Below are 17,207 nucleotides of genomic sequence, written 5' to 3' on the forward strand. Positions count from 1 at the left end.
GAGTCTTTCTTCTAGAAAATTATCTTCTAACTTTACAGTATTCCCCATACTGGACCTCTTCAGTGAAATAGTTGATGGTTATTTACCTAATGCTTTAATCCCTAATTCTTCACTTGATTACATATCTGAAAACTAGATTTCCATCAACTTTAAGGATCATGAAGTAGTTAATGAAATTATAAAATCTGATTTGTTAAATGTCTAGTTGCAAAATCATATCACTTAATGTTTATCTTTTTCCACTCCACAAGAGTGTTTATTATTCTCAACTAATGATACTTATTTATATTTTTCAACAAAATGTTATCTCCAAGTATACTGACATATATTTTTGAAATAAGCAACATATACTTATTTATTATTTCAAGCAAGCAGTTACTGACCTCAATAAGGAATGTTTTAATTTTATTTCCAGAGTAAATGGCTGCAGCAGTTTCTTCCTTTGACAGTTTCCTGAGAAAGCTCCACAAAAGGTTGTTTTTCTGTGTAAGAAAAGCTGCCAAAATTCCTCTAGAAATAGCTGTGTTTTCTTCATTTATTTTTGATGTAGGATTATAAATAACTCCCAACCGACTATGAACACTTGTTTTCTGCAAAACACATTTATAGGTTAAAAAGACCAATATCTTATTTATATTTTTATACTTGCATATGTTTTCTCAAGTTTATTTTATCATACACCACCTTTCATTGTTAGTTTTTCCATGATAATTGTAGTATATCAAAAAAATAACTTAGAAAACAATCATTTAGAAAGTCTATCTGCTTCACTTCTTTGCATACTGATTCTTTGGAAACACAACATTTTATCTTCTTCTTAAGAGTGAAATAACACAAATAAAAATACACAAAACAAGAATTAAGATGGGTTAAATACAAGTACCAACTCCCCATGATAAAGGCAATCATGTATTATAAACACGTACTAACAGAAATTTTAAAAACACACAAAAACATAGAGCTCAGTGAATTAAACTACCACAAAACTACCAACTATGTCAAGAAATAAAACACTGCCAACAATTCAAAGCATTCCTCACATCCTCTGCTAGTTACTATTCCATCCCACTTTTCTAAAGAAAACCACCATCTTTGGATTTATGATAGTAACACTCTCACTTTTCTTTATAGTTTACTCCCTAACTTTGCTTCACGAAACATTTAATCTATTTCAAATTTCATGTGAATGGAATCATATAATGTGTAATATTTTGTGCTCTTTTCCCACTCAACACTATGTGAGATTCATCATACTGTTTTCTGTAGCTGTAGTCATTTTTGGTATTATACCGAATTCCATGGTGTGAATATACCTTCATCCATTCTGTTCCTGGACATGTGAGTGCTTTCTAGTCTTGAGTATTACAAACAGGATACACATACCTTTAATTTTAGAAGCAGCCTGAAAAGTTTCAAAATAGTTGTACTAGTAATGTTCCATTGGTAATGTGTTATTACCTCACAGATTCATAAATATTTTGTGTTGTCAAACTTTTAAATTTAAATCATTCTGATTCATATGCAAAGATATCTCACTAGGGTTTTATTTTGCTTTTTCCTCATCACTAATGACACTAAACATCCTTTAGTATCAGTCTCTTTTCTGATTTGTTCAATCTTTTGCTAGCTTTTATTGGTTTATCTTTTTCTCCTGACATGCTTAAGTTTTATTTCTAAGACTTGTGTGCTTTTTATTTATGTATAGATTCTTTCTTCCATTTTGTACTCTATTGAAGGTGTGCTCTGACAAAAAGTAGTTAATCTCTAATTTTAATGTACAGTTGTTCAATTTATTGATATTTTAACTAATGGCTATTGGATTTTATGTCCTGTTTTAGAACTCCTTCCCTACTCTGAAGTCATAATTTATATTATCTGTAAGAAGATTCATTATTTGGCTTTTTATGTTTAGATCTATAATCTGGAACTGATTTTCTGTGTGTGATGATAAAAGGAGAAAGTTTCAAATACCACCCTACTGTTCCATAAGTCTAACTTTATCATAAATCAAATCTTGATATATGCATGGCTCTGATTTTTCTTCTTTCTTTTTTCTAGTACTAGAGATCAAACCTAGGCCCTTTGCACTGAGCTATATCTCTAGTGCCCTTTTTATTTCTTATTTTGAGGCAGGTTCTTGCTTAGCTGCCCAAGTGGGACTGAAACTTGAAATATTTCTGCCTCAGCCTCCCAAAGTGTGTGATGCACTTTTCTTTTTTTGCCTAGTTTAACCAAGTGTTTCAATTCTACTGTCAAAGAAGCAATTTTTTGCTTTGAGAACCTTCACTATTTCATGTTTTTTTCCTATTTTTTTACTTTCTGTTCTTTTACCCTTTATTTCTCTGATAAAAGATTAGGTTTCTGTTGCTTTCTAAAAATTTTAAACTCACTGCTTAGGTAACTGATTTTTCAGACTTGTCTTAAAACATCTATCACACAGATTTGTATATCCATCAAGTTTTAATGTTATTTAAATTCTTATTTAAAAATATTTTCAAGTGTGCATTTTGTACTCACAGGTCATAAAGAAACATTTCCTAATTTCTAAATACATAGAGATATCCCAGTTTTCTTTTGGTTACTGTCTTCTAATTTTATTACACTGTGGTCAGAGAATAGTTACTGTTAATTCCAGTCCTCTAAAATTTCATGAGATTTGTTTATGTTATTTGTTTATGTGCTGTATGTTTAGCTAGGATCTACAAATGCTTTTTAAATGTTACATTTGTGCTTTACAAGAATACATACTATGTATTATTTACTTTTTAAAATCACCTTTTATTACTTCAAGGTTGCTGATTTGGTCATTCAAATCTTCTGTATGACCCACTGATTTTCTGTGTATCTGTTCTACTTGTTACTTCCAGAAGTATGATAAAATTTCATAATATGACTCATGGTTTTATGAGTCTTATTGAAGTTTTGTTAAATTCTGCTTAATATACTTTGAGCCTATACTTAAGGGTATATTATTTTTCTGAAAATGCTTTTCTACAGGGGGGAAATTTTTGTAGAAAACATGTTAGAGTCTCGCCTCAGATATGGCCTGGAAGCAATCACACCCTACTAATAATGAGCACCCTTCAAATCCAGATCAGGTTTACTAACTACCATTTCCCACTAGAAGGAGTTCAAACTCCTTGGAAAAGCGGAAGATTATAAATCCTGGACAAGGTGAACATAAAGTGAGAAAGGGACAGTTTGTTATTTCTAACATGTAAGGAAGGTGTTCAGAGACTCCCTAGGGGTGTTCAAAGGGTATAGAAGTCAGCTTGAATGGGTTCATTAGTCAGAGCAGGGCTATGAAAGTATAAAAAAAGTAAGCAACAGAAGCACACTGAAAATAAATTCATGAATCAAATGATATTTAAAAGAAAAAAGGTATTTCCCACCAACAGAGGTGACTACTATATCACCACCTTTTTTTCCTCTGAAAATTGGTAACTAAATTTAAAGAATAAAGAATTTCCTTTGATTTTTAGGAAGAATTCTGTATCATCTTTGGTCAAGGAAAAAAAAAATCTCTATTTCAGAAGCATGCCAGTTAACAGATTTTTTTTTTGTTACAAAAATAACTGATTCAAATAGATTCTAAAAGCATGTGGTAATTTATAGAGCATCAGAATATAACTTCATAGGTTAATTTCTACCTGAACAAGGAAAAATCATGTCTACAACATAAGGATTTAGCTGTAATCACTTACACTTTAAATGCAGGAGACAATATTATATTCATGTGACTTCTTGACGTGATGCTATATGAAGAACACAGCATCACTCATGATATCTTCTTGGCAAAAAATGTTTATGGTGAACCTCTCAACATAACTTCCAGAATAGAGGAAACAGAAGGATTAGATGAACAAGTTTAAAAAGATCAGTGGGAAAAAAGTGGGTAAGACTCTTTCATAAGAAAAGAAACTAATAAAATCTAACAATGAAATGCACTACAAGAAAATTGTTTGGATACTAGTTTGAAAAACAGAAGAATCCTTGTAAGAACAACTGGGGAAATGTTTAAATTTCTTTTACATCTGTCTCTATTTTCAGGGGAAAAATTTAATACAGACTTAGTATTACTAATGTGAAAATGCCATTGTAGTTATATAGAAAACTCATGTTATTCTTGAGAAAATACATGTTAAAATACTAATTTCTTCAACTTACTCTAAAATGATCTAGACTACTCTTTTTTTTTTTTGTGGTACTGGGGGTCAAACTCTGGATCTTGAGCTTGTGAGGCAGGCGCAGCACCACTGAGCTAAATCCCTGGCCAATCTAGACAACTCTTAATGCCCTTATCTCCACATTTAGATAAAACAAATAAGGGAAGAGATTAACAACTGTTAACTTTGTATGTTAGGCACATTAGTGCTTATTACATTTTTAAAACTTTTGCAAACTAACGAAAGAAAAAGTGACCTTCAAAAAACAGACTCAGGATGCTTTAAGAAGTGAGATAAAGGTAGAAATTACAAATAAGCTGGTTGAAATAAAAATAAAAAAGAACCAAAATATAGTATTAAAAAAGTAAAAAATGAGAAATTTACTTCTGATATTTCAGTTAATAAATCAATTGAGGAATAGTTGTCAGTAACCACAGTTCACAGGTCCTCTGGTCAAAAATGTTATTTTACATTTCTAGAGTGTTGCAAAACTAAAAAAGTAAAATGTGAAGGACACCACATATGGTATGCAAAGCAAAAAACATTCATAACCTGGCTCATTACAGAGTTTGTTGACCTTTGATTTGATGACAAGAATATTTCAGAATGCAAAGGAAATGACAAAAAGCTGAAAAAAAAAGACAAAAAAGAGTGGACAGAAAGGGAAGACTCAACACAAAAACCAGAATAAATGAGTTGTGAAAAGTAAGAAATAAAATAAGGAGGAAAAACTTGTTTGCTACCGCAAATGAGAAAGGCTGTGTTTTTAAAAAAACAAAACTATCAATATATAGAAATATTATTTTTTTAAACTCTAAGAGGAAAAAAAAATCTAAGAGTATTCAGATTTCTTCCCTGCAGTAAAAATGAAAAAGGTCAACAAGCAATTTCCACTTGGTTTTGAGGAAAAATAAATTCTGAATCAATAATGTGAAAGCACCAACATGGAACATAGATTTCAAAGGCTAGAAAATATGTCCTTATCTCAAGAAATTACTTCAAACTGTGTATCAGCTAATGCATTTGGCTAGAACAAAATTTTTACATTCATAACAAAAGTAATACAAAGGACATGCATAGTAAAATCAATTAAGCAAGTAAGAGTTAAATTTGTTAATTTTCTTACAAAGGAGGCATATGTCTAGAATGGCTATAGAAAAAGCTTGGTGGATACTTTCCGGTAAAACAACCATTTTACTGGTAAAAATTATATGAAAATAATGATTTAAAATCCCTGGAAATTGTTTTAAGGGTGTATGGCATAAAGAGAAATTTTAGTTTTTCAGGAAAATAGGCTAACTTTCATGGGGAACATAAGAGCCTATGACCTCTGAATCATAATCTACTCTGATCCTGTCCACGTTCTAGTTCGGTGGGCGAGGCCAAGAAGACAAGCTCTCAGTCCAGACCTATGTCTAGACAGGATGCAGCTATCTCTCATGTACCACCTCTCCATGCTGCACAAACTCTCCATGTGAGGCAGTCAAGGCCAAAAGGACTGGAGCTCCCTCCCCACAACCTGGCCCCAACTGAAGGGTAGACTCTCTAAGTGGGGCAAGCAGAGAGCAGTAGGGTCTCAAGTGCCGCAGGCTCAGCTCACTGACTGGGTAGAGGTTTCACACCAAGAGGGGCGAACAGAAGGCCAGGGATTATCATGCCCTTATACTACACTCTCGATTCATATTACAAGGTTATTCTGGGAGAAAGGGGCTACTGTTCCTTTACCAGTTTCAATGCAGTGCACAGATATTCTAACTAAGGAGAGAGGTAGAGGCTATAAGGACAGAGTTCCACAGCTCTGTCTCAGAAGAATGAGTTTATTTTGATTACAGTGTAGAGGAGTGCATACCTAAAGGCATTATTAAGAACAATGGAGATCTTAGTGAAAGCAATTGAGAAAGGGTTCATAGCTCCATGGCGCTGGTTAGGAAGTGAAATGACAAGAGTCATAAGAAATTTAATACAGAATTAGAGAAAGAAAAAGCCAAGATGGGCTGTCCTTCGGCTACTCTCATTCTTGAAAGTCCAGAGAACTGACTTAGCCTCAGCTCACTTACAGGGTAGCCCTACACCAGGAGGGGCAAACAAAGAAGATCAGGCATTTAACCATCCTTTCCCACTCATAACACATAGGTACTCTTGGAGAAAAGGGCCACTGTCCCTGCTTGTTTCAATGCAGTAGCAAAGACATTCTGGCTAAGGAGAGAGGCCATAAGGACAGAGTTGTACTGTTCCGTCTGAAAAAAAAAACTTTATTCTGATTTGATTTTTATTTTGATTACAGTGTAAATACACTACACTTGCTCCACTCAGGAGCAATCGGAATTGGGTATGGAATGATTTGAAAGTATTTCCTAACTCATATGACCAACAGTAAGGAAAGGGCAAAAACTTTACTGGTTTAAGGGACTTAGGCATAACCTCTGAATAAACATTGTTGAACAAAAAGCTACTCTTGACTCTAGGGTAACTTCTGAGAAGACAGTCTTAAAAATAGTTAAACTTATCCTGGGAAGTCTAGAAGACTGTGTACATGCCAAAGATTGAACCTTCTTAGGAATTATTAGAAAAGGAAATTCCAGGATAGCATTCCATGGGTGAACATGGAAAAACTGTAAAATCCCTAGACTTTGAGGTAAGTCTGAGCCACATATACATTCAATGACACATATATTTCCTCTTTCTCTCCATCTCCCTTTCTTTTTTAAAAAATTCATTAAGTTTATTGGTACATTTTAGGTATACAATATGATGACATTCATCATTGGGAATTTGTACCTTTACATGATATATCTTGGTTCTTAATTTTTCCCCATTCCCCCACTCTCCCTTCAATCCCTCCACCGCTCCCTATTTACAAAGACTTTGTTTCCATTTTTTCCCTTCCTTTCTCTCCCTTTCTAACCGAATACAACTTAATTTAAGCACAACCTTTGACCAACAAGTGGCTTTTACTTACCCAGAGACAATCCTTAAGAAACAGATAAAAGGTAAAAATGAGGGCAAAAAGGTGAGCAGGAATATCAGGGAAACATACTAAGAGAAAAATTAGACTTTACACAATTAAATATACAAATGACTGAACAAGCAATAACCCCCCCCCCCAAAGATGCTGGATTATCACTGTCCAAAATTCCTACAGTATAGTATCTAAAATGCCTGGTTTCCAATAAAAATAATCAGACATGGAAAGGAACAGGAAAGCGTGTTTTGTACAACGGGAAAAAAGGCAGTAGGAGCTCTTTTACATGGTGAACTAAACAGATATAGAAAGGTGGGACACCATTAAACATAATAGCATAATCATAATAGGAGAGCCCTAAGGAGAGAAGAAAAAGGAATGGAAAAGATATTTGAAGAAATAATAGCTGAAACTTCCTCAATTTGATGAATAATATAATTTATATAACCAAGAAATCAAATAAACTGCAAGTACATACCCACAGCCAGATAAATCACAGTCAAAAATGTTAAAAGCAAGAGATAAAATATCGAGAGCAGCAAGAGAGACAACTTATCATACTGACAAGGTAACAATATTAATAGCTAACTTCTTATCAGAAACAATGGAAGCCAGAGGCAAGGGGTGACATATTCTAAGAGGAAAAATATTCCTTACAATTACTGTGAAGTTCCTTACAACTACTGATATCTGCTTACATTTACAAAGACTGGATAAAGACAGGAGGAAGCAAAGTGGAAAAGTGCAGAAAAATTAAAGATTTGTCAAGTTTCTTGGACAAGTTAGAAGTTACTATTTTTGTTTTGACCTAAACATATGACACACATATAATGGTAGCTATTAATAGATTTAAAACTCCTAAGTTTGAAATGATGGAAGAAATTTTAAGTCTCATTGTTCTAATATAGAAAAAAATGTTATCTGTCAAAAATTACACGTTGATTTAATTGATAATATGTTAGAGAAAATACAGGCTGATATGTAAATTCTATCACTCTTCTTGTCCACTGTGTTCTAGCCACACATGCTGCTGTCTTCCTAGAGCAAGTATGTTCTAGCCTTAGAGCCTCTGCATTGGAAAGTTTCTATTGAGAAGATATTTCTCCTCAGTATCTTTGAATGGTTAGTTCCTTCAATTCCTTTAAGTCATTCCTCAGATGTCACTTACAAATGTCATAATGTTTCATTTAAAATCTATTATTAATTCCTACTCTAGTAGCTAGCCTTCAAGATGGCCGCAATGATCCCGACCCTCCAGGTATTCATGCTTGTATACAGCCCCCTTTCCCACTGAAAAGAGGTGATCTGTTTAACAAACAGGAAATACAGCTAGTTGATAAATTACACTGTGGTTCACTCTGTCTTTATTTCTTTATTACTCATTCTGGAGAAAGCCGGCTGCCATGCTGTGAGAATTTAATACTAAGAAGAAGTCTATGTGGCAATGAAATGAAGTGCTCTGCTAACAGCCAGTGAAAAACTAAAGACTCCTGCCAAGAGGCAGGTAACTGCGCCATCTTAGAAGCTTATCCTTCAGCTCCAGTCAAACCTTCAGATGATGGGAGCCGAACTCATCATCTGCACCCTCAGAAGAGGCCCTAAGTGAGAACCAATTGGGTAAGTTGCTCCTGATTTTCTGAACCTCAGAAACAAGTGAGAAAATAAATGTTCATTGCTTTAAGCCACTGACTTATGAAGCATAATTTGCTATACAGCAGTACATTTACACTTAGTGTGGTTTCTGTTCCTTAGGTGTTTTTAAAAAAATCTTAGACATACAGAAGTTTATTAAAGAGTACTTTCAAGTATAAAAATGAATCCTCCTAAAGTATCTTGGTTTATAATTATCTAATAAGAAAACTAAGGTTGACTTAAAGCTTAAAATATCTTTAGTAAGATGAATTTACTTAGTTTTTAATTGAGGAGAGAAAGTGCTGCCTAACTATGTGACAAAAAATTGCCATTATTAGCTATTGTTGGTAAAAAACAGACATGGGGTCACAGAGGTGGTGGTAGGTTCTAAAATAATCTGTTGTAATGGCCTACTTCTAACCACTATTAGACATGTATACGATCACAAAGGCTACCAGAGAATATGTAGGTCATGAGTCACACAAAACAGGTAGGTTGTTCTTTTTCTAGGTTAAGGTGCCTATTTCACATGGAGACTGAAAGTGAATTCCTGACTTAAGTCTCCTTAGCACTATGTTCTAATCAATTAAAATGTTAACATGGAGGGGAATAAAGATTTAATGCATGTTTAATATTGTTCATATTGGTTTCTTGAAATTGCAACAAATTAAAATTTTGTAGGAAGAATATCAACTCACCATGTGTGCTAATGCATTAAAAAGCAGTTTTCTTCCAGATGATGTATCAAAATCAGCAATAATCCACAGAGTGACTGCAGAAATTATATTATTATCTGAAAGTATTGAATAGGTAAAATTAAATCTTTCTAAAATTAAAAGAAAACATTTTCTGTTAATAAAAATACATTTCTGAAAATGAATAAATACTGTTAAAATTATGTATGTACTGCACATATGTACATACATATAAAAAGGCTAGAAGAGTTGTGAATTGTATAACCTTTATATAAGGTCCATACCATAACGAAAGAACAATCCCTACAGGACACATTTGTGAAATACTTTTACTAGTAGAGAAGCTTCTATTATAGCTTTCATGGTCCAATGTTGGTAAATAAAATTGATATATTTGTGAAAAAATGTTATTTTTAAGTCATAAAAAAGATATAATCATACTTATTAGTAGATTCAGAAAACAGATATATTTTTATTACCTTATAATTAATTTCTGGCTATCACTAACTTGGTCTAATTCATGTCATTTTTTTTCTATCAACAGTGATATAATTCTTTTTTGAAAAACAAGCAAGGTACTGAGTTCGATTCTTAGTACCAAAAAACCAAACAAACAAACAAACAACCCCCCAACAAAACCAAAAACCAAAAAACCCAAAAAAAACCCCCAAAACTGAAACTTTGGAATCTAAACGAAGGAACTATTTTTAATTTTAAAAGTTCATAGTTAAATGGGTGTAATTTCATCAAAGCTCAGTATAGAATACCTGAATCATACTTGCCTGGCCATATCATTAAAACCTACTGGAAAACTGGTTCTTTAGACCAGGTGATCAAGTGAAAATAATTATTAAAAAATTGTTGTACTAAAAACTTACTACTGAACAGAGTTGAAACTACAGTTAATATATAGTACTACTTAACTATACAAAAACTGGCTCTGGAAATAAGAGAAAAGTAACAAAAAGAAGGATGGTATTGATTTCACTGTAACCTTCAGAAGCAATTTCACAGTAAGGCAGTAACACATTCTTTTCCAAGAAGGTAACAGAATTCTGATTCTGCTTTAATGTTACTGCTTTCACTATTACACCCTAGCAAATTGAGAAATATTTCAGTTTTAAGTAAATTCTCAAAACTGCATTATTTCTTCACACATTTATATAAATACAAGTTAAGAGGAAATACGATTCCTAATTAATATGCCTCTAATTTGCAAGAGAATTAACCAAAGGGCATTAATTATATGTTTAGTCTGAAAATCAGATGCATTTTTGAAATACAATCCAGAATTTGATCCTCCTTTTGCCTTTACTTGACACATTCAAAACTGTAGCCTACCAGAGGGTGGAACTGTTGTATGTATTATTTGTTGGGTTTCTTAGTGACACATCCTTTATGAACATAAATGACAGAATCTGTTAGTAATCCAGAGCCCATCTGATTTAAACAGTCTTAAAAAGTGATCATGTGCCCTTTGTATTAAATCTCTATAACACATAAAGTTTAATCCTTGTAACACAGTTCATTTTATCTTTAGATCACTCTCATTGTTAGAAAGTTACCGCTTATATACTGAGATTAAAGCTGTCCTTTATTATTTATTCATTGATTACTTATATGTAAGACATGGTAATTACATTCATTTGGGGAAATATATATCAATTTAATATAACATTAGTAGATATTGATCATCTTTGATTCCTTGATCCCCTCACTACCGTCCACCTTTCCCCTGACCCCTTTTTTCATCTCCAAAAAGTCTGCCTCCCTGCTTCCCACTATTTTCTCCTTTATTTTACTCTTTAATTTAGGCATATTATAAGAGACACCGTGAGATATTAATTCTGTGTCTAACTTATTTCACTTAGTATTATGGACTCAAGATACATCTATTTTTCTGCAAATGACATGACTTTTATTCAGTCATAAAGAAGAATGAAATCTTACAGGCGCTCATTTTTTGTCTCTACAGAAAAACAGACTAAACAAAGTGAAGCAAGACAAACTACTCAAATTCTAATTATCTTCACCTACTTGAATATTTACTTGTGCCCTAACAAATCTGACATCTTACTGCAGTCTTGTTAGGCTAAATCTTTATTTCCAAATATATTACTGTCTTGATCTCTCATTTGGTTGTGACCACCAATCTAGTTAAAACACTCGGGTTTTTTTTAATCACAATACAGAAAAACTAGTACTATCTCTGCTGACTTGGGAATTATACTTTTATTCATCCATATTATCAGTTTACATAGCCTTGTTAAAGTATTTGTCACTTTCTTAAAAGGTGAAAATGGAAGAGCTTACTTTTTAAAAAGGCAGTAACTCAAGATGAAGTCCTTCTGCATATATGATTAGTTAGGACAAGAGGCCTAATTTTCCCAGTGCAATTCTTAAAGTCTAATAGTTTATAAACAATAACAAAGTTAAATTCAATAGCTGAGTAAAAAATACCAACGTAATTATACAAGCACTTTACTAATATTAAGTTTTTATTACCTTAGGAATAAATTCCAGAAAACAAAATATGTTATTACCTTCGTGGGTTAAATAATGCATGTTCTTTGCAATCATAGCGCTCTTATCTCGTGACTCCAAGAAAGAGAAAGTAGAGAAATCTCCAATATCAGCAGACACTGAAAAATTTCATAGTCAATGTTTAACCATGATTTAATGAAGCATAAAATCAATGTTTTCAGAACATTATATGGAGGGTTATTTTACCTGTTGAAGATATTAAATTAAGGTACTGATGTTTAGCGTACAAAATCAAAGAATTTATACGGGGTACAACATTGTTCCTATCCATTAGGAAATCAATTGCATTCATATGATCATTTAATGTGCCCTAAAATAATAAAAATATGATTTAAATAATATAAGCAATTCATTATTATTTTAAAATAATACAGATAATCATTTAAAGATTATTTAATCTAAAATAAGTCAATAAACATGCAATTTAGGATTACTGATAAATTTTCTTGTAGAAAAATCACAATTTTCTTTCAAATTAATTTTTAGATGCACAAGATAAGTTTAAATATCAATTTTTAAATCAAATAATCAGAATAAAAATTTTTACACACAAATTCTTAAAGACAGTATCATTTATAAATGTCATTCATGCATTTTCTCATAAAAGCTTACGTACCATAAGAACATCTCTTTGTAAATATACAGATGTAGCCTCCATTCTGTGAAGAATAGCAGCATCCAGTTCCTCATTTATCTCTTCACGTTTAAAGGGTTCACCATTATAAAGAGCCTGAGGCAATGGACCCAGGCCAGACATTTTATAAAAGCTTGCTCCTGCCTATTCATCAAAAAATATCAGAGTGTCAAACAAAATTTGGCTATTTGAAAAGAAATATATAAGAAAAAGAAAGAGACACTGTCACATTTTTATATGCCATTTTTTGAAAATGTCGATTTTGCTAATTTTAATCTGTCCTTTCCAAAAAGTATGTAAAGGAAGGTAATTTACCTACATAGAGAAGGTATCGGGAAACTATTTCTGTAAAGGGTCAGACTGTAAATATTTTAGGCTTTGTGAGCCATCCAGTCTCTGCTGCAAGTACTCACTTCTGGTGTCACAGTGCAAAGGCAGTCACAAACAACATGAATGAATAAGCTCAGCTGTATCCTCAAAATACTTTGTTTACAAAAACAAGGAGTGGGTGGGCTTGCTGACCCTTGATACAGAGTATGACATTTACTTAAAATCAAAACATTTACCTGCATCAGAGACTTATTTTATCCCTGTATTCTTTTATTTTATAAGCAGGTTCTAAATTATACCACTAGGATTAGGAGAGATCCAGTGAATATACAGCAGAAAGTCTTCCATCAAGCTGTCCACATACTTACAAGCAAAATACAGGCATGTACAAGGATCCCAGGGGGATCAGAAAAGAAGCATCTAACAAAGCTTGAGAATGGAGAGGAAGGTATCAGAGAAGCTTCTGTTAGAGAATGACATTGAAGGCCTTAAAGAATGAATAAAAACTTGCCAGGAAGGGAAGTGGAGAAAGATATTTCAAGTGAAGAGATAGCACAGCAAAAACTAGAAGGGAAGCAAGAATATGACAATTTAGGCAATATAAAGTAAATGTAGGGTGTGATATATAGGGGAGAGCTGTCAGATACATGACTACCCGGGACGGTATAGGTCCTCAACATTTGGATTTTATGTTATGAATGATAGTCACTAAACTCATTTGATATTCAACACTAAGTATTATGATTATGATTATTATAGCTAACATTCTCACAAGAAACCTCAGAAGCAACTTCAGAAGCTAATATAGGCTTATTATCACCCTATCTGAAAGAGGAACAGAAGTGTTTCAGATTTTAGAATTTTTCAGAAATTCTGGAGTATTTCTGAGTTGAATTTGGGAAGCTCAAACCTCTAGTAAACATTTCAAGATACAGATACAGAGATTAAATCACTATCAATGCCCTATAACTATTATATTTTAAAACCAGAATTTGTATCCAAATCTGTTTGACCAAGAGTTTGGACTCTTAACCATAGTACTACATTATGTACATTTATTAGGCAGTTACTATTAGGTATCAGGCTTATGAATGCATGAAAATGCTATGTAAACTCTATCCCAAAGAAACTTAGTGTTAAATAGAATGAGAGATGACTACATGAAAAACAAGTGGATATAGTATTCAGCGGTACCAAAAGAGGTTATGGTCAATTCTATCTATGAAAAAGGTTCTTGTCAAATACTGTAGTATGGCCAGATTTGCCTATTTTAAGAAGAATGAGGGGCTGGGGATTCAGCTCAGTAGTTCCGCCACCTGCCTTGCAAGCGCAAGGACTCAAGTTCAATCCCCAGTACATACATACATACATACATACATACATAAATAGAATGCAACAGCAATATGAGAAGGAACATATATTAAGGACACTAGGTTGGAAGCTACTACAGTAATATGGAAAAAAAGCCAGAATAAAAATTAGTGGCAAAGGGCAAAGAGAATGAGGCAGTATTTGAACTATTTAACAGAAGTGACAACTTGATGACCTATTGTCTGGGAGGGTGTGAAAGAAACATAGTTTAGGATGATTACCAGTCTTTTAGCATAGGTGGTCTGGACGAATGGTCATGCTATAATATGGCAAAAAGAAAAAGAAGAAAAATAGGTTTGGGGTAACAAGGAAGATGACATACTTGGTTTTAGATGCTTTTGATTTTAGATTGCTTATGAGCAACCCTCTATGCAGCTGAATGCATGGGTTTAGACCTCAAGAAAAATGTCCCTGCTAGAAATACAGTTTTTTTTTCTATTTCCACTCATTGAATTACAATTGCAGTGTATCTATTCTAGAAGCTTTAATTACCACAAGTAGTCTGGTGACAGAATTTTGCGCTTTTAGCCCACATTTTGCCTCTGAGCAACAGACATATATATCTAAATTCTTATTTCACATTTCCTCTGGAAGTTTCACAGGCACATTCTCCTCTTATTTCCCAGTCTTATTCTCCCTCCATCCCTTTCCATTTTGGCAATGGTTATGTGTCTCTCCCCAGTCAGTTGTTCAAGTGAACCTTGGGAGTCATCTTCCTTGAAAATTTCTCATCTCCCCTCTACCCTACCCAGTCTTGCAGAAGGCCCTGGATAGTACTTGCTAAATAACTCTAATGTGTCCATTTTGTTCTGCCTCTACTTCTACCAAAGGCCTACTAGCCCATCTCATGTCTCTGATTTATGTGTCCTAATCTGTTTTCACACACACACTCTTTCTCCCCTTTCCTCCCTCCCCCCCTACCTTCAACAATGGAGAATGTTCTTTCCCCCCCAAAAAAATGCATGCCACTGTCACTTTACCTGTAGAATCTTTCAGGTTTTTCATTGTCCCTAAGGTCTTGTACTGTTTTGAGTTTACATTAAACAGAGGTGGGGCTCTGTACCTACAGATCCTGCATATATGGACTCAATCAACTGTGGATTGAAAATATTTGCGAAAACTCCACTTGTACTGAGTATGTACAGACTTGTCATTATTCCCTGAGGAACACAGTATAACAACTATTTATAGAGCATTTAATTATATTAGGTATTAGTAGTGTGTGTGTGTCATATATAAATATTTTAAATGAGGGACTTGGATTTCATGTATTTTGGTATCCACAGGGAATTCTGAAACCAATCCCCCAAGGATACTAAGGGAGTATCATTTATAAGATGCTGTGTAATTGTGCCCTTTGTCTATCTCTCGAACCTCATCTCCTGAACTTTCCTCTACAAAACAGACTTGCAATTTATATAGCAGCAATTCTAGCTTCTCTTCTCTTAGTTCCCTCACAATTCAGGACCTTCTGACATCTTTCTCTCTAGAATGTTAATCCCATTCCACTTTCTTAGACTCAGCTTAAACATCACTTATTCAGAAGCCTATTCCTTATTATTAGCCCCTACTGTGAACCGTTTATTCAGTGTGTTGCATGTTTGGTGGTCCCTTGCAAAGAAGAGTCATAGCTGTCAATTCTGGGAATTCTTTGTGCTATTTTTCTTTCTTTTCTGGTATTCTGTATACTTGCCTTAGTTTTTTCTGTTCTTTTGGAATCTTCTGGGTTCTGCCTTTAATTATTCACCTTTCTAGAAATTTACAAGTAAAACTGTATACATCTATGGTATACAACTGTATACATCTATGATGTTTTGACATATGCATATATTGCAGAATGGCTAAATGAAGCTAATTAATACAAGTACTACCTCGCCTATCATTTTTCTGTTCTGAGAGCCCTTACAATATACAATATATTTTAACTATAGTTTTCACAATGGACAATCAACCTTTTGAACTTACTCCTCTGGTCTAACTGAAATTTCCCATTCTTTGACTAAAGTCTTCTCAGTCCTCCCAGCCCTCAGCCTCTGGTAACTGTCATTTCACTCTCTATTCCCATGAGTTATACTTTATAAGATTCCACATATGTGTGAGGTCATGTGGTATTTGTCTTTCTGTGCCTGGCTTATTTTACTGTACTCCGTACTGCAACTTACTTTTCTTTCATTATCATATATGGAATGAACTCCCAAAATATCCCAAATATCAGCATGAGGAAATTCATTTTGGAGAATACTCTTCACATTTTCCACACTGAGTATATTTTGATCCTTTACTTTTTGGTACATCTGTGGAAACAAAGATAATACAAGTTTTCTTTTATACCAATTAGTTTTTTCTCAACATACATTTGTAAAATAAAGAACATATTTTATAGCGTGTAAGATCTAAGCATACTAAATATATATATACTCTACATACAATACATAGTTTTAACCAATATTATCCTCTAATGTTTTTAAATTACTATTTTCTAAAGCCTTAAAAATATAACAAATTTGTTTTATTTGTTTTGATCAATCTAGACACTGGAATTCTTAATAAATGCTTAACTTTCTTTACCACTTAACAGTTTACTTCAAGTATCACTCGGGCTGCACTTGTTTATGTACTATTCTCAGTGTCATTCAGGCAGGTGTCACTTTAACCAGCCGATTCCTGTTTGCATGAGATACAATTTTACATCTGCTTATTTGTTTTATATCAACTATTTTTTTATTTAGAACATTGTATTTGCTTTTTTTGGTGCCAGGGATTGAACTCTGGACCTTGCGCTTGCAAGGCAGGCGGTGGAACCACTGAGCTAAATCCCCCGCTTGTATTTGCTTTTGATGTTTGTTTCCAGTAAAATATGATAATAAGTTCTG

General features: G+C 33.4%; 1 protein-coding gene across 10 annotated transcripts in view; it reads right to left on the reverse strand.

The window, feature by feature from the left end:
* Uggt2 (UDP-glucose glycoprotein glucosyltransferase 2) overlaps positions 1-17,207 on the reverse strand; it is a 180,076-nt gene that overhangs the window by 74,434 nt on the left and 88,435 nt on the right. For all 10 annotated transcript variants that reach the window (XR_015443736.1, XR_015443735.1, XR_015443734.1 and 7 more), the window contains 6 exons: positions 16,497-16,628; positions 12,616-12,777; positions 12,186-12,309; positions 11,999-12,097; positions 9,459-9,553; positions 384-590 (listed from right to left, as the gene is read on the reverse strand). Coding sequence is in view for 3 of the 10 variants with exons in the window: in XM_087193034.1 (XP_087049160.1) it covers positions 384-590; positions 9,459-9,553; positions 11,999-12,097; positions 12,186-12,309; positions 12,616-12,777; positions 16,497-16,628 (819 nt within the window). In the remaining 7 variants the exon portion in view is untranslated. The remainder of the gene's footprint in view (positions 1-383; positions 591-9,458; positions 9,554-11,998; positions 12,098-12,185; positions 12,310-12,615; positions 12,778-16,496; positions 16,629-17,207) is intronic.

The sequence above is a fragment of the Heterocephalus glaber genome, unplaced genomic scaffold, assembly GCF_053883595.1.
Source record: "Heterocephalus glaber isolate CG9 unplaced genomic scaffold, H.glaber_assembly_v1.0 deba00001577, whole genome shotgun sequence".
In the NCBI taxonomy this organism is placed as follows: Eukaryota; Metazoa; Chordata; class Mammalia; order Rodentia; family Bathyergidae; genus Heterocephalus; species Heterocephalus glaber.